This window comes from Mustela nivalis, assembly GCF_964662115.1.
Source record: "Mustela nivalis genome assembly, chromosome: 17".
Taxonomy (NCBI): domain Eukaryota; kingdom Metazoa; phylum Chordata; class Mammalia; order Carnivora; family Mustelidae; genus Mustela; species Mustela nivalis.
The window spans coordinates 22,916,853-22,937,833 of record NC_139036.1 but is presented as its reverse complement, the minus strand read 5'-3'; the positions used below and the strand labels follow the sequence as shown (position 1 = coordinate 22,937,833).

Genomic DNA, 20,981 nt, shown 5'->3' with positions numbered 1-20,981 from the left:
GTTAGGCCAGAGAGTTCTGGAATCTCTTCTGACTCTAGGTAGCATTTCCAACACCGGAGCTTCTGAATGTTGTTTGGTTTGAACTAGCCTTGCATTTTCTCAGATAGTCCTCATGAGAGAATCTGTGTTACTACATTGTAAGATGCCATTCAAAGGACAGAGGCAGAACGTTACCACCAAATTAGCGTGGCAGTCCCTTCAAAGCAGTCACCTGTGATGGCTGCATTCTTATTCCAGAGCTACTAGTGCTCAAAACGTCACTGAAACTCTTTTTAGAATGCCTTCAAGATCAGTTTCTGACCCACATTAAATATAGTCTCACTGTTTCATAGCCATATCTACTATTTTTGCTGGTGGACACAAACTATCCTACAGTCAGAGCCCACTAGCCTTAAGTGAGAGCCCAACAGTAAGACCAAGAATGGACCCATTTCTAACCAAAGTCTATTTAGCTTGATCATCTGACTTAATCAAGTCCAGCTCCCAATGACAGCTGAATGTCGATTTCAAAACACTCATCTTTAGACACAAAAATTTACAGCAGATCCAAATTTATAGTTCATAGTCTCTTAATTGCTCACAAAAGGTAAATTTGAACAATGGAAGCATGACCAGAATAAGAATATAACCTTCCAAGTTCTTTGCTTTGAGGGAATGTAAATATCTTGTTTGTTTCCCTTCCCTTTCTAAAAAGGGTATCACTTTCTAGGCTCAATTATAAAGACCTCAAAAACGAGTACTATAGATCTTTTGTTCTTTCTCATAATCCTTTGAATCCTCAAAGTTAGCTATTATCCTCATTTCCAGAAGCCATGCTCTTTCACATAAACATTCCAGGTACTTATAATACAGAAATTTTTCAAACCCAAGATACCGTTCGCATTAGTGTGGTTTTAATGAAGTTATATTAGTTGAACGTAAGCGAGTACAGTTTCACATTTGGGATCAATGTGTCTTTTTGTTACTATGAAAGTCCTCACCTATTTCTACAACTCTCAGCTAAAAGATTTTAATCTCCCTATACATATTATCCTGTCATATGAACAATACTTTAAACTTCATGAAAAAAGAAATCCAAAATCTTATTTTATAGTCCCCTGAAAACATCATCACCATGGTGAGAATTTTAGTGGAAGTTAGTTGGGCATCGGTTGGCTTGTGGTCTTTGTATGAGTATCTGTATAATGAAGAGTTATCCACTTTTTTTTTCTTTTGTATTTTAACAGAATGCCTGGTACCCAGTAAATAAAGTTAAGAACCTGTTAAGAACTGCAGTGAAGATTTTGTTCTTTACAGATTGCAGCAAGTCTGAGTTGAGGAAGTTCTGACAGATGCAAAATGTACACCTGTTGCAGGTGCACATACAGCGTAACCGGGCATGGCTGCGAAAACACACAGAAGGACAGGAGTTGAGTTCTTACTTACAAATACGGCACAAGTTAGGGTGTGCCAACTTAAAAAAAAAAAAAAAGATTTAGGCATAAGCAACACTAAGGAAAAAGACAGTGTGGGGCATGCTAAAGTTGTGCAGAATTCCACATTTACCAAAAATACAGTACATAGCAATAGCTCCCTCCTTCCTCCTAGAGAAAACCTAAGGAAAATTAGCTAATACTCTTGGTTTTTTGGAGGGGGGATGGAATTATCATCACAAGAGTTTTAGTGGAATAGTATGCACAGCGATAGATGGCACCCTCGTGTAAATAAATAAGAAAAACTGAGTAAGCCATAGCACCCACCAAAAGGACAAAGTGTGCTAGCATTTAAGGAACCATTCCCTCCTCCTCCCTCAGCATACACACATGCCTGAAAAACCAGGAAGGAGAAGAGTGACAAATACACAAAAGGGTCAAAAGACGAGTATATTCAACCCTGAGGAGATGGTCTTCAATTCATCAAGCACCCTGGCTCCCAAAGGAAATCAAAGTGCTTCATAAATTTCCACGTGGACAAAACAGAGGGTTGATTTCATCTGCTATGAAAACACAGCAGCTAAGTATGACAGTGTGAAACTCTTAGGTGAGGATGTAAAAATCAACAATGGGTCCAATTGGCATCAGATATGAAATTTCGGGAGGCTTTCTGACTCCTTTCTGGTTGAGTGGAGTTGTACTAGTCAGTACAGGCACATGGGGCACTTTATTTCACCTCCATCCTAACAACCAAGAGTAGGGGGTCCCCAGGGACTGCCCAGTGGTCAAAGCCACTCAGACATACAAAGCCGTCACGGCACCCTGAAGAGGCACTGGCGCCGAACCCACTCAGAAGAGCGCCGCCTGATGAATCAATGCCAGCACTTCCTGTAACACCTGCCCATTTTTTTTTTAAAGGCTTCTCAGTCAAAGGACTGGCCCACTCTGACTTGGCTTAGCTTGTGAGATCTGATGAGACCATATCGCATGGTGGCATGGTGGTGGAGATTAGCAGCATCCCAATAATGCCTAATTCCCAACATGAAGAAAAACGAGAATTAATTTTTAAGCTCTCATAGACTCAAGACATTCCTTTTTTAAAACCTGACTTGTGATGAGGAACGTATCAACGGTACTAAGTTGCTGCCAGCTGTCATACTGGAATCCATCTGTTATTTTATCAATTCGGTCTGACTCTTCAACATACACAGGCTCCACCCACCAAAAAGGAGATGCAAAGTATGCTTAGCAACAGGGAGATGCTTCATGAGAAGTAGTTTGGGATTAACCATATAAGCAAGTATCCCTGTATGTACATTTATCATATATACACACACATACATACAAACACACACGAATCGCAGCAAAACGTTTTAAAGATGCAGATCTGAAAACACAGTTACAGTTATCTACAAGATTAAAATAGTGCATTTACATAGTAAACAAAAAAAAAAAAGAAAAAGAAAAAAACACTACTGTCATATACAGTTAGGCAGTAAGCCTGACCAAGCAGTGCGTTTCTGGATAATTACTAAATGTTAATTACGGCAGGAAAGGGGATCTGGTCATCTACAAGAAATGTCAACAAAAATCCCATAGAAGCCATAAAGAAAAAGTAACTTACAAAGCAGTTTTTAGAAAGACCCAGATTTTTCTCAAATTCTCTATTCTATCAGTGTTGCCCATGTCTCGGGAGAGTCTGTTTCTGTAATGATCCTCTCTGTAGATAACATACACGAGAGTTTTAAAGCAAAGGTAAAACATAAATTAACTTCTGTTTATCTATATTAACAGGAATGACTTGTCTTCCAATACAAATAGAATTTCAAGGGCTTGCTGCCTTTTTTTTTTCAAAAAGTATTAGTTAACAGAATAGCAGTGAAGTTAACTCTGATTTGAAGAATCTTCACAAATTAACACCTTTCTGAAAGACTTCAGTTCGTAGCCACGTTTGATCATTACTCTATTTTATACCACAATTTTCATATGAGGAAAAATAATTTAGAGACTAAATTAATAACAAATAGATTAAGCTAAAGTCTTGAGAAACGCACTGCCTGAAAAACTATCTTGTTACAAAACAGAATTATACACACACAGTACTTGAGGAGAATGCCATTAAGAACCATGCAATTCTAAGGCAGTTAGTAAGCTATGAAAATGTCCACAGTTATGTGCTTATGCATATGTATAGATATACAATAAATGTACATAAAATTCATGGTTCATAACACTTAATGTGAGACATTTATATAGCAGGAATTCCAATTACAACTGCTTTTTACAGCACTTAAAAAAGACACTATATTCTCAAATATAACTATAATTTAAACATAATTTCCTAAAATATTTTAGAATCCTCCACATACTCAAGGTCAATGAATCAACAGAAAAATATTAAAATGAACTTTCTGTTCATACGGAAATGTCTTAAAAACATAAAGCAACATGATGTCAACCGCCTTTGACTGCAGTAAGACTATTTTTTAAATGCTGGGTCGCGGGTTGTGTTTCATTGTACTATCCTATTAAAATAGTTACTGTTTAAATAATTACTGCTTAAAAATATACAAATCCTGTCAGGAGCACTGTTTGTGTGATTTTAGTATGGCACCCAAACCAGACTCACGTCTACCCAAAATTTGTTCCTTCTCATTACAAAGTCTCTTTCTGTTGCTGAACAACTTCTGTGTGACAAAGGTCCCGCCCTCATGACTAATCATGGCATGCGATGTTATTATGAACCATGCAGCATGAAAATGATGGCAGAGCAAGTACTTACGGGTACATGGCCATCGTTGTCAGTTTAACAAAGATATCTTTACTGGGTGCATCAGCAGTATTGCAAGTGAAGGCTTGTGGTGGAGGCATTTTATGTTTCCTGCAGAAATCAGCAGGTGAAATACTATAGTCTTGTTTAACTTCATGCAGGTCCGACTTTGCAGCTATGATTAAGCAAGGTATTCTGCTGTCCATGAAGTGTTGCTATGGGATAAAAACTAAAATCACAATCTGATGACAAGTTAAAAAATTACTACATTTAATTAAATGTGTACTAAAAATTATCTCTGGCTAGGCAAAGCATAGCTTCAGGGAGAAAGTAAACTAAAAGGCAGCGACTGGCAGTGGACCAGGCAGTCTGATAAGACCAGGGCCAATTTTCTAATGCTGGTAACTGTACAAATCTGTAACGACTCTTCAGATTCAGTACAATCTGAAAAAAATTGATATTTTTTTATTAAAAAGATACCATATTTTGAAACAGAAATCCAACTAAATTCCTCTATCCTAGAGCACATTATTTTCATTAAAAAAATTTCTGCTTCACGATTTTATTATTTTTCACTACCTTCATTTTTCACATCATTAGTCCTTAAGTACATCATCTTTTTTTTTTTTTAAGATTTTATTTATTTATTTGACAGACAGAGATCACAAGTAGGCAGAGAGGCAGGCAGAGAGAGAGGGGGAAGCAGGCTCCCTGCTGAGCAGACAGCCTTAATGTGGAGCTCGATCCCAAGACCCTGAGATCACGACCTGAGCTGAAGGCAGAGGCTTAACACACTGAGTCACCCAGGCGTCCCTCTATAAACATTTCTACAGCTGCAGTCATGATAGACATAGTCGTTAAAAATATAATACTGAGGGGCGCCTGGGTGGCTCAGTCATTAAGAGTCTGTCTTCAGCTCAGGTCATGAATCTAGAGTCCCGGGATTGAGCCCCACATCAGGCTCCCTGCTTAGTGGGTAGCCTGCTTCTCCCTCTCTCACTCCCCATTTGTGTTGCTTCTCTTGCTTTGTCTCTCTCTCTGTCAAATAAATAAATAAAATCTTACAAATAAATAAATAAATAAAATAAAAATATAACACTGAATCTTCCATGCTTTCAGAATTCAAAAATCATTATTTTTAATAGCCACTTAACATTCCACTGTATCATTCTCTCTTAATTTAGTAAAGCATCCTCCTATTGTTAGGCATCTGGATTATTTCTAGTTTTTTCTTTCTTTTTTTTTTTTTTTTTTTTTTTAAAGATTTTATTTATTTATTTGACAGAGAGAAATCACAAGTAGATGGAGAGGCAGGCAGAGAGAGAGAGAGGAAAGCAGGCTCTCTGCTGAGCAGAGAGCCCGATGCGGGACTCGATCCCAGGACTCTGAGATCATGACCTGAGCCGAAGGCAGCGGCTTAACCCACTGAGCCACCCAGGCGCCCTCTAGTTTTTTCTTAATTAAAAACAATGCTAGAAAAAAAATGCTAGAATAAATTCCTTGGTACATACTCCTATAACATCTTGGTTTTTAACCCTATAGCATCTTGGTGAAAATCTCAATCTGAGGACTTTTCAAGCCTCTGGCTTTTCCCCTTGCTCTATTATTATTATTATTGTTGTTGGTTTAACTGGCAACATATAATCCATGTACACTACTTTTTTAAAAAAAGATATTATTTTTAAGTAATTTCTATACCCAGCGTGGGGCTCAAACTCACAACCCCAAGATGAAAAGTCATGTGCTCCACTGACTGAGCCAGTGTGGCACCTCTCCATGTGGATTCCTAATGGCCAAGAAGACTTTCCAGTAATACAGAAGTTCTTAACTATGGATGCACATCAGAATCACATGTGGAAAAAAATTGTTATTTGTATGTATGTATGTATGTACCTATTTATTTTTGGAAAAAAATGTTTTTAAAATACAGATGTCTTAGACTTTACCACCTCAGAATGAAATCAAAACCTTTAAAGATGGGAGACAAATGTATTTTTCAAAAGCTCTGCAAGTGATTTTCTTACATCTCCCTAGTTAGAAAACATAACATTATATAATTCCATTAACTCCATATAAAGTTATAGCCCAAACCAACAGTTATAAACCAAAAGAACAACAAACCTTAAAAATCCTAGCACAGTATTCAAAGGATTTGGGGTTACTGACATCATATACCAGGCACACAACATCACAAATGATCTCAGCCTCAGTTAGGAATTCTGATTCGGAGATATCATGTAACTTGTAAAAAGAAAAAGATAATAAGAAACATTAATATTGTAATATTGATGTTTCATTAAAGTCACGATGTGTTATTATTGCTTGACTTCCAAATAAAGTACTTCTAAAAGATGTTAAGCATAACTTTTCAGGCTATTTTTAGAGATGGGAAGTGTAGATCAACAAGTAGCTTCTGATTTTGTGGACTGACGGTGATCAAGGTTTTCCAGGAGCAAACATTTTAGTGACTGACCTGCTCTAGGCAGGCTATTTATGCACATTCTCTACATAGGTAAGATAATAGGCTAAACAGATTAAGTCAACTGACTAAGATAACACATCTAGCAAGTCATCAGACCAAAATTTGAACTCAAATATGATTTCAAGTCTATTTTCTTTCTACCAGACCACCTTTTCTCCTCACCAATTAAAAAAAACAACTACAAAGAAAAAGACTCTTTACACTAAAGGTCATTTTGTTCCACTCCAGTGCCTACTCTTTTTTTTTCCTGCCTACTCTTTTTTAATGTTTATTATAAAACGTCTATAGATATGTCACCCCTATGACAATGATCCAGAGAGAGTAAAATTCAGTACTACTGAGTTATTTAAGGCAGTGCACCTATGTCGAGAAGAAGGAAGTACAAGGTCAGAAGTGACTTGGTATTTTCCAAATAAAATGGATAGTCAGAGACACGACAGATACCAATTTACAGAGACCGTATAAGAATAAGAACAGGAATATTCACAGTCAGCTATATCTACTGAGTACGCAGTTAAGTAGAACTATACTTAACAGGGGAAGAATGGGAAATAAACAAGGTTAAATTAGAAACTGACAAAAAAATGTTTATCATAAAGAAGGAAAATTGTATGAAATTCAATGTGATCATCTGTCTGGCAGAACAAACTATTTCCAAAATGAAAAAGGAAGGAAATGAGCTTTTTCTGGTAGCTATTATTTGTTAGGAGCTCCTCAGTTTAGCTAGCTTGATAAGAAAGTCAGGCTCAGAGAGACAAAGCCACTTGCCTGAGGTCACACAGCTAATCAGTGATGGATCAGGGTTCGAATCAAACTGTGACTGCATCCAAGAAGAACACATAATCTCTTTCTACTGTATTTCAGAGTGACTTTTCAGTCATACACTTCTTTCATCCATTTTTTTAGACTAACACATATGGTAACTATACTCCTCTCTGCTAAATAGATGAAACTCGATTCAGAGTATAGATAAACTACCAAGCACCTGCAGTGAGGTTTTCATATTAATTTCCAGTCAACAGTAGAGGGAAAAAATAAAAATTTTTTTTAAAGTGGAAGAAAAGGAAAGAGAAGGTTTTTTTGTTTGTTTTTACTTTCTATTGTGTATAATACACAATTAAGCAAACAAATAGATTAACTTTCACTTATATCTACACCCATGTGATCATCACACCCATCAGGGGAATTAAAATTAACTCCAATGAATAAACCAGGTGAAAGAAAAAAAATCACACAAGTTCTACAAACAGCCATTATCTTAAATGCAATTATGTTTTCAAAGAGTCATATAAAAATATACCTAACAATTAGTAATCTTTATATGCCAGAGAATTTCTTACCAACAAATATTTCTCTTGTCCATATACATAAACAGTGTTGATCGCATAGTAGGATTTATGATCATCGCGAATCTTCTTCTGCCTCTGAAAACAACCAAAAGTCTCAATATTTACAGTAAGTAATTACAGTACTGAGTCTTCATCAACACCCACTCTGCATGTATGTATGGATGTGTTATAAAGAAAAGGGCATTCTTCCCTACACTATGTATTATTTGTCAGTACAAAGGGGACATTGATTTTGTTTCTTAGTTCTTGAGGTCTAAGACAAAAGATGCATTTGTTCTGCATAAAGTAAAGGAGCAGCTGAAAAGGAAGGATATTACATTACTTAATGTGTAGTATAGAGCTACCTGCTAGCAATTCTCCTTACACTATGATTTGGTCTGACATGAGAACCCATCTGGAAACACATCCAGAAATAGATACAGGACTCAATCGGAAATATTTACTGTACTCTGCTCCATGCCAAGCACCATGGCAGGTGCTTCCACATATGTATTCATTCAACCCCCGCCTAAATACTGCCGAGGAAAAAAAGGCAAATGACAGCTAACGCCAACGAAACGAAGATAAAGGTAGTTCAACAGGATCGTTGTTACCCTCAGACTGCCCTTCACTAATATACGCAGGCCGCTGAGCTCTAGCCATCATCTACAAGACTTAGTGGCTATGAAAAACTCATGTAAACTTGCGACTATACAAATCTGGTGGATAAAGCTCTATTATCTGAGAATTCTCACCATTAAGTTTCTTCCAAGAAGAGCCTGAAGAACGCCACTCTTCCCACAGTTTTTCATCCCAATTACATTACATCTGAACACATTTCTTTGAGTCTGTTTTTTCTGAAGGTCTATCTTTTTATCTCTTGTTACTAAGAAGAAAGAAAAAATAATCATGTACCATTGAGACTCACTGCACCTCCATTTCACTTTCTGTGAAATAGTATACGGGATTTCTCATTTTTATGAAGTGTATGATGAATAAACAGACACACTGTGCAAGAGCCATGCTGTATGTGAAACCAAGCACTATATACACGAGAGGGCTTCACTTGGTAGAAAAGCTGGCTGTAAAGACAACTTGTGGTAACCAAACGACATTTATTCGTCATGAAATAAGTAGCACACTTTCATAAGGAAAATTATATCCTAAAAATTAATGAAAATTACAGTGAACATAGCCAATGTTATGTCCCATCTACTTTCTTCTGTAATAAATAACTGTCACAATAAATTATAAGTTAAAAGATGCTATCTCTAATCTGCACATTCTTGAATTTATAAATGGATAAGGGATATGCACTCTGGGGTTCACAGGCTTTCAAATGTAAATCTGTAAGAGGCAGAACAGAAAACAATGCTCCAATAGCAGAGCAAGGGCACCTCTCTTCCAGAGGTAAAGAGACCTCCTTAAGCTGTACCCCAAAATTCAACTATAACAAAACTCACCAGAGGCACTATTTACAGTAGCCAAAAACTGAAAATGATAAAAAACATACAACAATCATGGGACAGTTAAATAAGTTACATAACATCCTTATGATGACACACTACTGAACATTAAAGATACATAAAACTATACTTACTGACAGAGCAAGATGGCCACAATATTGTGTGAGAGTGAAAGAACCTCATGCTAGCTAGGAATTTGTTTCTTGCTCTTTGGTGCTGAATTAAATACTATCTAATGGGTTAACTACTTTAAAGGATACTTGCTCTGTTGGTGAATGTCTTTGGGGTGCCTGGGTGACTCAGTGGGTTAAGCATCTGCCTTCAGCTCAGGTCATGGTCCCAGGGTCCTGGGATCGACCCCTGCATCGGGCTCCCTGCTCAGTGGGGAGTCTGCTTCTCCCTCTCTCTCTGCCTGCCACCCTGCTCATGCTCTCTTGCTCTCTCTTAAATAAATAAAATCTTAAAAAAAAAAAAATGATTGTCTTCTTATGCTAGGACCTCCTGTAAGATATGGCATTTCCCCCTACCAACTGGGATATAAGAAAATCTTGAAACAATCCATCCCCTAATTTGTTATTTCCATACCTATGTATATTCTTTAAGTGGAGCACACTGCCTAGCAAGAATTATAAAGTCTGGGAAAGATTTCCTAATGTAGAAAATGGTTACAAAACCAAGAGATACACAATTAGTTCAGTATTGGGATTATGTGTTAATAGGTATTGTTTTTAATGTCTAAAGAAAATGAAAAGACAAGATAAACTGGCACATTTAAATACATTTAATGCCCATAGCCCTCCCTGATGTTCATCAGTGGAGTGTCCTCAGGGGTAAGCTAGAAGTAAAATCTCTTCTCTTTCTTTTCTTTTTTAAAAGTATTTTTTTTAAATATTTTATTTATTTATATGAGAGAGAAAGAGTAAGAGATGGGTGAGGGACAGAAGAGGAAGCAGAAACACTGCTGAGCAGGGAGCCTGACCTGGGGTTCGATCCTGAGCTGAAGACAGACACTTAACCAACTGAGCCACCCAGGTGCCCATACTCTTTCTTTCTTTCTTTTTTTTTTTTTTTTTATTTTTTTTTTATTTTTTATTTTATTTATTTTTTTTTTTTAAAGATTTTATTTATTTATTTGACAGAGAGAAATCACAAGTACACTGAGAGGCAGGCAGAGAGAGAGAGAGAGAGAAGGAAGCAGGCTCCCTGCTGAGCAGAGAGCCCGATGCGGGACTCGATCCCAGGACCCTGAGATCATGACCTGAGCCGAAGGCAGCGGCTTAACCCACTGAGCCACCCAGGCGCCCCTACTCTTTCTTTCTTGATTAAGAGTAAAATCAAGCCTCTGAACTCAAAAGAAATGACCAAATGACTGAGAGAACAGAGGACAATCATGGAAGACTAATGAAGAGGAGCTTATTTTCACCCTTTTCACAAACGAAACCCAGAATATTTTAAAAATGTTTCTTAGCATGAACTGCGTACTATCCCGATACTTACCTGTAATGGCGGAAGCCTGAGACTCTTGCTCCGTCAATATAGAATAGCCTAGATAGCCTAAATACTCCAGGCATCGCTGGACGTCTAAGTAGGTCGTGAGCCTAAGAAAGGGAGGAGGTGGACATGTGTAAAGTTCCTAAAGACCATTTATAGGAAAAAAAAAAAAATCCCAACAGCTCAAATAATCTTACCACCAGACCCAGATAATTTCTGTCAGACTTCTTTTAACTTCCCATGTGCCCAACCATGGGTTTCCCTACACCGCCATTTTTCAGGAAGAGAAGAGAGGGCGGGAATACAATACCAGCAGGGGTAGAGTGGGATTCCTATACCTACACAGAGATGAGCAGTGAGATGCGGGTAAAATCTACAGTAAGGATATTTTATACTGGCCACTTCCCATGAGACACAGCGTACCACAAATACTGGCGGGTTGCAGGCCTGATAATTAAATCTGAAAAGGTTTGCAAAAGGCGCAAAAATAACTGAAAGGCACCTGAAATTAGTTAAGCCTTCTTGTGACGTGAAAAAGGAACAGTCCCTGGTGTTGGGAAAGTTAGTCTCACCAAGGCTTAAGTAGTGATATCATCATGGGCGATCAGAGGATGTCCTTCGTGCCCTGGATACAATGCCAACTACGATGTGAGTAGACCGTAGAGGAACCTCCATTAAGAAGTGCAGTAAAAACAAACAACAACCAAAAAAACCCTCAAGTGTTCAGCATCAAGTAAAACATGCTCTCCCCATATTTAGGAAGTGTAAGAACTGTGTAATAGCAATGAGGTTCCCAACTCCTTCAATCAAAAAAGCATTAAAATCTAGTTCAGTTTTGATGAGAGACTTATTACTGTTTTCCTGTACATCATCCAAAAGCAAACACAAGCTTCCTGATACATTGACAGAACATCTAAAGTTCATCGTAGACACAGCAGCAGCAGCACTATAAATCCTGCCCACAGGCAGTTATGACTGAAGCATTCGGTAAGACCTGACCAACTTACAGAATGATGAATGTGACACATCGTAATTTTAAACTCGTTGTAACTAAAGGAAAACAGGTAAGCTCTGTACTCACGTCCACTGGGAAAGAAATCCCTGGTAAGTTATCCAGCCTCTTTCATTTGTACAAACTGTGTTATTCACATCTGGCCCCCACGGTATGTAAGGGAAAACTTTAAACAAATCTTTAAGCTCATCAGGTGACAAAGCACAGTCTCTATCCTGAGAATACACAAAGAAGTATACAAAATGTTTAGATATCTAAGAGAATAATTCCCACACACAGAGCCCCCAGCCTAGTAAAGCTACGCTTCTAAAAACAAATGAAATTTTACATTTTCTGAAGAAAATTCCTCTCACATATTAAGAAAACCTATATAAGAATCCATCAGAAACTAGATTTTTTCATCTTGAGAAAATAATAAAATAAATAGAACTTTTGTTAGTCTAGCTTAAGAGTTTGAGCAATTTTTGTCTATGTGACATGAGCATCCCCTAGCTAAGGGAACAGAGTTAAATCATTTACCAAAAAAGTATTATTACAATCATGGCAAACTGTAGCTAAAAGCTTACCAAATCGTGCTTGTCAAAGGTGCTCTGCAGAAACAAATATGCATGATGATTTAATTCAGTAGTGCAATCAGGAGGTATTTTTAGCCTATTAACAAAAGAAAGTTTAAGAGTAAAATAAATCATTAACCAAGTATTAAAATTTAATTTAAGAGACAAATATAAAACTGCAACAAGTCTTTTTTGGTGGGATGATAGCATCTATAAAAGACCTTTGCTGAAGCCATTTAGACCTTCCCAGGGGAAGTCAATGGGGCAGAATGGCCATCCTCACAAGAGTGGCAGTAACACTCATTCTGACCTGACATATGAAGTTTTCTTAAATTTCTGAAGGGCAGGTTGAAATAAAAATTTTACAAGTAACACCGATTACCCTGTAATGGGTTTGCTCTTCTTGTAAACAAACTGTAAGTCATAACTATGGCTTATGTCAACATGATAATGAGCTGAAAATGATGGAAAGAGGTTATTTCTGCCTGATTTGTCCTTTGACCCATCCTAAGTTCAGTTTAATCAAAGGCACTGAGCTAGTGCACAAAGCTAGTGTCCCTAGTACACAAAAATAAGACAGGCTCCCTACCTCTAGGGAACCACATTTAAGTAGGAGACGGACCACAGACAATCTTACTACTGCAACAGAATGAGGCAAGTGGTGGATATGGGTAACAAGGACGCTACGGGGGCCCACACGGAAAGGGCCATCTCTGGCATGTGGGTGGGAAGGTGTCAGAGACACTATCACCTGACTTGCAGACTTGAAGGATAAAAGCCAATAGTTAGGTTGGGAGAGAGAGAGAGGGAAAAAGTGAGAATCCCTGGGCAAAGGCCTGGAGTCCAAAACAACAGATGATTGGTAGACTGTAAGCAGTTTAGTAGTAGTAGTATTTACTTCTAGAATGAAGGCAGGAAGTGAAGCATGAGCAGAGCAGATCATGAATGACCTTGTGTAACATGTTAAGAAGCCTGAGCTTTATCCTGGCTCTATGGGAAGTGACATGGGCAAATCTGTATTTACATAGCTACTAATCTAGTAGCAGTATGAAGGAGAGAATAAGACAGTTTAATAAGAAGGCTAGAGAGATTCAAGTGGTAGCTCTACAAGGCTATTCTATAGAAAACGAAAGGCAGACAGGATAAAGAAACCGAGAATTGTTAGTGTGAGCCACAAAGCCCTAAGCAAGTTTTCTTACTGGAGTATTCTTACTGTCTTACTTAAGAAAGTAATAAGCAACTTCCTGTAGAATTTACATATCCATATTAATGGCACAGAAAAGAAAACCTGACAAAGGTCCTGGGACAAATTCATTCATTCAATACATTTTTTACTCCAAACTTTGGGAAATTCCTTGAGCCAAGATTTAGTAACCAGCAAGAGAAGTTTCAACTTAGACCTGATTCATGGACCAGAAAGAACTCTGCTTTCTCCACGATGATGATAAATGAAAAAACAAGAGTCTTTCTGAACCCCTACATAGACAGCTAGGGGTGCTATGCTAAAAGAAAAAGGGACAATATGAAGACAATGTGCCAAGGGAAAGTAGAGAAGAAGGACTGAAGACCCAAAAGGCCAGATATGGGGATGTCACTTTCCTGAAAAGCCTCCCTCCCGAGGGTACGGGACAAGCAATACACGACAAAGCAGTCTCCTGTTTCAGATGACACCGGGTCCATTTTAAACAAACACAACTGACACACAGCATTCTCAGAGGAAAATAACCACAAACAGAACCACAAAACTCCTTAACAGGCTATTTAGGAAATATTAACTTCTTTCATCCAGAGCTAAGAAAAGGCTGTAAGAATTAAAGAGGAAAAGGACTAAGGGAAAGAAGTGAACCAATATACTCTTGACGTCTTGACTCCAAATGCAAGTCTGTCCAGCATCTGTCATCTCCTTCCTCAGTAAGATGAGTAAAAAAAGATACTCTTATTCCCCATGAGAAGAGGAGGAAAAATTTATGCCATGCTATAAATCAAGGGCTCTCAACTGGGGATGATTTCATTCCTGAAGGAACATTTGGCAATTTCTAGAGACATTGGACATGTTCAGTTGTCAGAGCTGGGGGAGGAGGTGTTACTGGCAACTAAGGACGTGCTAAGCATCCTATAAGACACAGGGCAGACTCTACATCAAAGAACTGTATGGTCCAAAACGTCAATAGTGCCAAGGTTGACAAATCCTGCTATAAACCTCTCTATAAGTCTAAATTAGTTCTGAGTAGCTCAAGCCTACCTAAACTGTGCGCTAAATAAAATTTAAAAATACTTGGCAGGCAAACTCAATTAGAAAGCCAAAGGTACATACAAGGGGAATAAATACTCGGGTGTCAAATCCAGATCATCGTCATAACCAAATCGTCGAAGCACAGTCCAAGTAGTTTCGTGTCTCCCTCTCTGGATAAAAAGTGTATGTAAAAAAAGAAAACCTGAAATAAAATAAATCAGTAAGTACAGGAGATGTGAATAAGGGTACAAAGTCACAAGGGAGAAAAGCGTGTAACATGTAATGGCAAGAGCTAGAATCATGAACATAGGCATACAGCTTTGCATACCAAAAGGTCAAATCAAAGCAGGGTTCATAAATCTGTCAATGAAACAGAGCTGACTTCAGAATCCTTTCCCATATACACCCAAGTCAGCAAGAGAGAGCAATGGATAAAAGGGCCAAAAATGCATCCCAAGGAATCCACTGACATTCCCAAAGTTACATGATAAAAATAAATGAAGTTGTTTTAAAGATTTTTTAACTCGTTTCTATAATGGAAAACAGTGGTTTTCAATTTCATCTTTTATTTCACTATGGCTCTACAGTATGTTCTACAAGGAACATCTGTACTTGGTAAATGTGACTGGTAGACAAAATGTCTGCCTTAAAAATAATTTATACTTAAAGGATGCTTTTACATAGTAAGAATTTTAAGATAAATGTGTCCCAGAAATCTCAGCCCCTCAGATGGACCCCTGCATTCCCTAAGATCTGAGCAATTTCCCCACCTCTAATTTATGCTGACAGTAAGGATAATTATCTCCATCAATGGCTTATCTCTTCTAACTCTTAATAACCAAGTTAGATCTTAAGCCTATCCGTAAATACTAATATTTCCTCTTAAAGTATACATAATGCTAAGACCTTTACCTTATGCCAAAGTTTGAAAATATCAAGTTTAAAAGGCGGGAAAACACCATCCACTCACCTTTCAATGTCAATCCACTATCAGCCACACCATCACTTATATGTTTTCGGACTACATTCTTGACATCTTCCAGAGCTTGGGGTGCTAATGGAGTATTGAAACAAATTCTCTAGTAAAAAACGTAAAAATAAATTTAAAAACAAAACAGCATTAAAACCACACATTATATAAAACATTATTCTACAAAACAACATTAAATCCGTTGTAATAACAACAACAAACCAAATTCTAAATTAGAATAGGATCATCTCTGCTTTGCATTATTTATTTAAAACATGTCATATGTAGAAGGAAAGAAACTTTCCCTACTGTCTCCATAGCATTTCTAAAACACAGAGTTCTTTGTGTACCCATGTTATACAAAACCAAGAAAGAAAAGATAAATCAGAGTTCAAACTTCAAGTCATCTTTAACACATCCACTGTATCCCATGAAATGACACACGGTCAAAAGAGTCTCCTTAATTCCTGTGCGTAAGAGAGTTTTATACCCCAGGTGAAGACTTAACTAGCTTGATGGGAAAGACAGTTTACATGAAAGAGACATGCTTATCAACAGAATTTTGTTTACGCTAATAATATTGTTAGAGCTTTTCTCAACAAGAAACCCCCCAAGATATAGAAATGCCTGAAGAAGAGGGAGGGCTACCTGGAAGAAGTTGAGTTCAGCATCATTGAGAGTGCCATCATTATCTTGATCAGATATTTTAAATATGCGGGTGAGGGCTTTTATACAGGCTGGTTTCATCTATACATCATTGAGAAAAGAAACAATTATGTTAATCAAGGTAGTTGGGAATTCAAAATATGACTTTCGTAAGTAATGTTAAGAATAATTCTGAGGGGCACCTGGGTGGCTCAGTGGGTTAAGCCGCTGCCTTCGGCTCAGGTCATGATCTCAGGGTCCTGGGATTGAGCCCCATGTCGGGCTCTCTGCTCAGCGGAGAGCCTGCTTCCCCCCCTCTCTCTGCCTGCCTCTCTGCCTACTTGTGATTTCTCTCTCTCTGTCAAATAAATAAAATATTTTAAAAAAGAAGAAGAAGAAGAATTCTGAGGGGCACCTGGTGGCTCAGTCGTTAAGCATCTATCTGCTTTTGGCTCAGGTCATGATCCCAGGGTCCTGGGATTGAGCCCTGAAGAGGGCTCTCTGCTCAATGGGGAGCCTGCTTCTCCCTCTCCCGGTCCCCCTGCTTGGTCTCTTTCTCTGTCAAATAAATAAATAAAATCTCTTTTTTTTTTCTTAAAAAAAGAAAAAAGAGTATTAAATGGCCATAAGCTAGAAAGTCTACAATTAAGGGTGAGTTTTTACTTAAAGAATGGTAAGATATGACTTCTATAAATGTGATCCTAATATTAGATATTCACAATTAATAAAAATGACATCCTGGGGCACCTGGGTGGCTCAGAGGGTTAGGCCTCTGCCTTTAGTTCAGGTCATGATCTCAGGGTCCTGGGATCAAGCCCTGCATCAGGCTCTCTGCTCAGCAGGGAGCCTGCTTCCCCCACTCTCTCTGCCTGCCTCTCTGCCTACTTGTGACCTCTCTCTCTCTGTCAAATAAATAAATAAAATCTTTAAAAAAAAAAAAGGCAATTTGAGGAAAAATGAAAAGATGCAATTTTCATTAAAGTTTGAAATGCATCAGAAGCTAAAGTGGTCTAGGACGCCTGGGTGGCTCAGTCGATTAAGTGCCTGCCTTCAGCTCAGGTCATGATCCCAGCACCCTGGAATCCCATCCTTCACTACACTCCTTGCTGAGCAGGGAGCCTGCTCCTCCTTCTGCCTGCTGCTCCCCCTGCTTGTGCTCTTTCTCTGACAAGTAAATAAAATCTTACAAAAAAAAAAAAAAAAAAAGAAGCTAAAGTGGTCTAAGCTATTGGCTCAATAAGATATTTAAACAGTAACTACTTTAAAATATAACACCAAAATCTGACTATGTTTAAAATGTATTAAAAATTCTATCTCAGGGTGCCTGGGTGGCTCAGTGGGTTAAGCCGCTGCCTTTGGCTCGGATCATGATCCTAATATCCTAGGATCGAGTCCCACATCGGGCTCCTTGCTCAGCAGGAAGCCTGCTTCTCTCTCTGCCTCTTCCTGTCACTCTGCCTGCTTGTGCGCGTGCTCTCTGACAAATAAATAAATAAAATCTTCAAAAAAAAAAAAAAAGAATTATATCTCAACAAGGCTGTAAAAAATTTAACAGTAATAAAAAATTCATTTTGCATATGAGTAGCTGAGACCCTCACACAATAAACATTATCATACAAGTCACATCTTTTTCATTATTAGGTAAGCAGAGGACTCCATGGTCCATATAGAGTCCGTCATCACTGGAATTAATTTTTAATTAATCATCAGGCTTTAATCTTAAATATTTTTTTTAATGATTCCACCTCAAATCTGTGTTAAAAGGTTTTTCTGTTTACATTTATTTATTTTTGAGAGAGAGAGAGCATGTACACATGTGTGAGCCCACGACCTGGGGTTGAGGGACAGAGGGAGAGAGAGAGAATCTTAAGGAGGCTCTGTGCTGAGCTCAGAGCTGGGCCAGGACTAGATCTCACAACCCAGAGCTGAAATCAAGAGAAGGAGGCTCACCCTGCTGAGCCACCCACCTGCCCCTGTGCTGAAAGTTTATTGCTGGGACACCTGGCTGGCTCAGCTGGAGCAGGGTGCAGCTCTTGATCTCAGGGTCATGACTTCCAGCCCCATGCTGGGTATAGAGTTTACTTAGAACAACAACAACAAAAAAGAGTTCATTATTGTTGTCTACAAAAATGGTTCTGGTGTAAGCTTAGACACAAAGTTTATACTTGTCTAAGACAAGGTTTAGTCTCTAAAAGTTACACGTTTTACCTCAGGCAGGTCCCCCTAATAAACCAGTAACAGATGGTGGCAAAAGTTTTAGTCTTGGGGTCTAGGGAAGGAGCAGGGACGATAAGCAGATTAGGAGAACTAATAATAGGCCTAGGAGAAAAGTAGCAATTAAAGCACTGAGAACAAACCAATAGAGGGGATTTAATTTACCTAGGCCAAGGCCTCAGGTAAATCTGCATAGTATGAGACTTTCCCAAATTACCTTGAGCATAAGATAATGTACCTGGCTGAATCAGAATGGAATTGGTGTTTTTAACAAGTGTGCCTAGTAAGTATTATGAGGCAAATTAGGGAAATACTGGACTAAGAGTAAACTAGGAAGCACTCCAATTATGGAACAGTAAACCAGGATTAAGGAAAAGTAAATCAGGGTCAGATTAAAGGATAACTCAGATTAATTACTTATACCGGGTCAGCACTTTTTCTGTGAAGAGCTGCACAGCAAGTACTTTAGGCTTTGGGGGCCAATAGGTAAAATCAAGAATATCATGTAGGTATTTATTTATTATTTTTTTAAAAGATTTTATTTATTTATTTGACAGAGATCACAAGTAGGCGGAGAGGCAGGCAGAGAGAGAGGAAAGGAAGCCGGCTCCCTGCTGAGCAGAGAGCTGGACATGGGGCTCGATCCCAGGACCCTGGGACCATGACCCAAGCCAAAGGCAGAGGCCTCAACCCACTGAGCCACCCAGGCGCCCCTCATGTAGGTATTTATATATTATATAGCAAAAGAGAATCAAATTTCCATCAAGTTTTTATTGACAGAATTAAAGACGTAACAATAATGGTGTTTATATTTGTTATACAGGTCTACTACTAAGAAAAACAGAATTCTTTTTGGAGGAATAACATTTTGTTTACTTAGGGTTCAGTTAGTGTTCTCCATCATGAAGACTGAAGATGTTCATCTGTTAATGCTGATCTGCAATCAGATTTCACATATTTCACCTTTGAAAATCATTTTGTAGATCCGTATGTCCAATACTGACACATATAGAGCATTTTAATGGAGCACATTAACTGCTTTGAAGGCACTTATAAAATTATATTCTTTTCTTGATATTTTCCTGTCACTACACTACAGACTAATCAGTTCCGACTGAAGGTTGGGTGGAAGCTCAAGTGCACAGTCAAATGGGTTACAAACATGGAAATCTCCTTTGCATTTGCATCAAGGTTCCCCAAAAACAACAATTCGAGGGGCGCCTGGGTGGCTTAGTGGGTTAAAGCCTCTGCCTTCGGCTCAGGTCATGATCTCAGAGTCCTGGGATCGAGCCCCGCATTGGGATCTCTGCTCTGCAGGGAGCCTGCTTCCCCCTCTCTCTGTCTGCCTCTCGGCCTACTTGTGATCTCTCTCTCTGTCCAATAAATAAAATCTTTAAAAAACAACAAAAAACGATGCGAGAACTAAAGTTTGGGCTCAGAAAATCTGTCTGCTTTGCCATCCATTTCTTTTGTTCTGGCATGTAGGTAATGCACAGATGATAAAACACTAAGATGCTCAGGTGCCGGTGCCCAGGGTATTCATGCTGTCAAGTCAATAATGGTGTCGGCATGCTCAGTGGTGCACACAAACAGCAGGGGGAGGGAGCACACCACACGAGGGCTCTGCAGCAGCAACTCGTGCCTTTCCAGCACGAAAGCAGTCACAGACAAACAGAAAAGGACAAGTATGGCCGTGTTACAAGAAAATGTTATTCACAAACGATGAAATTGGAAAGTCATCGAATTTTCCCATATAACAAAATATTATTTCTTCAGATTTTTTTTCCCAAACAGTGAAAAACGTGTAGTAAATAAATTCTTAGCTCACAGAGAGAGAGAGAGAGAGATACAAGTAGGCAGAGAGGCAGGCGGGGGAGCGGCTCCCCACTGAGCAGAGAGCCTGATTCAGGGCTTGATCCCAGGACCCTGAGATCATGACCTGAGCTGAAGGCAGCCACCCAGCTGCACCCCCGCTGCTGTTTGTTTTAATTGCATTTCCTGAAATACTGTTTGACCTGGAATACTATTCACGGTATTTAACATGAATGTCTTTGAAATACCTAGAAAAATTGTTTTTGGATTTTTTTTTTTTAAAGATAAGGACTTTTTTTTAAAGATTGTATTCATTCATTTGTCAGAAATAGAGAGAGCACACGCAGGGCGAACAGTATGCAGAGCAGGCAGAGGGAAAAGGAAGGTTTCTCGCCAAGCAAGGAACCCGATATAGGGCTCAATCCCAGGACCCCATGATCATGACCAAAGCCGAAGGCAGATGCTCAACCAACTGAGCCCCCCAGGAGTCCCCTAATTGTTTAGCAGACAATACATTTAAATTTCATCAGTTTAGAAGAATACTCAAGAGTTACTAAAAATCACTACTAGAGTTACTACCTACATATTCCAG

At 38.6% G+C, this 20,981-nt stretch overlaps 1 protein-coding gene across 12 annotated transcripts in view; it reads right to left on the bottom strand.

Moving 5' to 3' along the window:
• Positions 1-20,981, bottom strand: part of RHOT1 (ras homolog family member T1) — a 60,764-nt gene that overhangs the window by 11,190 nt on the left and 28,593 nt on the right. For 5 of the 12 annotated variants that reach the window (XM_082707338.1, XM_082707329.1, XM_082707334.1 and 2 more), the window contains exons 9-20: positions 16,367-16,465; positions 15,719-15,827; positions 14,830-14,950; positions 12,528-12,612; positions 12,031-12,176; positions 10,956-11,056; positions 8,748-8,878; positions 8,005-8,088; positions 6,304-6,423; positions 4,195-4,397; positions 3,037-3,132; positions 1,260-1,382 (exon numbers count right to left, since the gene is read on the bottom strand). In XM_082707338.1, the coding sequence (XP_082563464.1) occupies positions 1,260-1,382; positions 3,037-3,132; positions 4,195-4,397; positions 6,304-6,423; positions 8,005-8,088; positions 8,748-8,878; positions 10,956-11,056; positions 12,031-12,176; positions 12,528-12,612; positions 14,830-14,950; positions 15,719-15,827; positions 16,367-16,465 (1,418 nt within the window). The remainder of the gene's footprint in view (positions 1-1,259; positions 1,383-3,036; positions 3,133-4,194; positions 4,398-6,303; positions 6,424-8,004; positions 8,089-8,747; positions 8,879-10,955; positions 11,057-12,030; positions 12,177-12,527; positions 12,613-14,829; positions 14,951-15,718; positions 15,828-16,366; positions 16,466-20,981) is intronic. The other 7 variants (XM_082707333.1, XM_082707335.1, XM_082707340.1 and 4 more) reach the window with 3 other exon arrangements.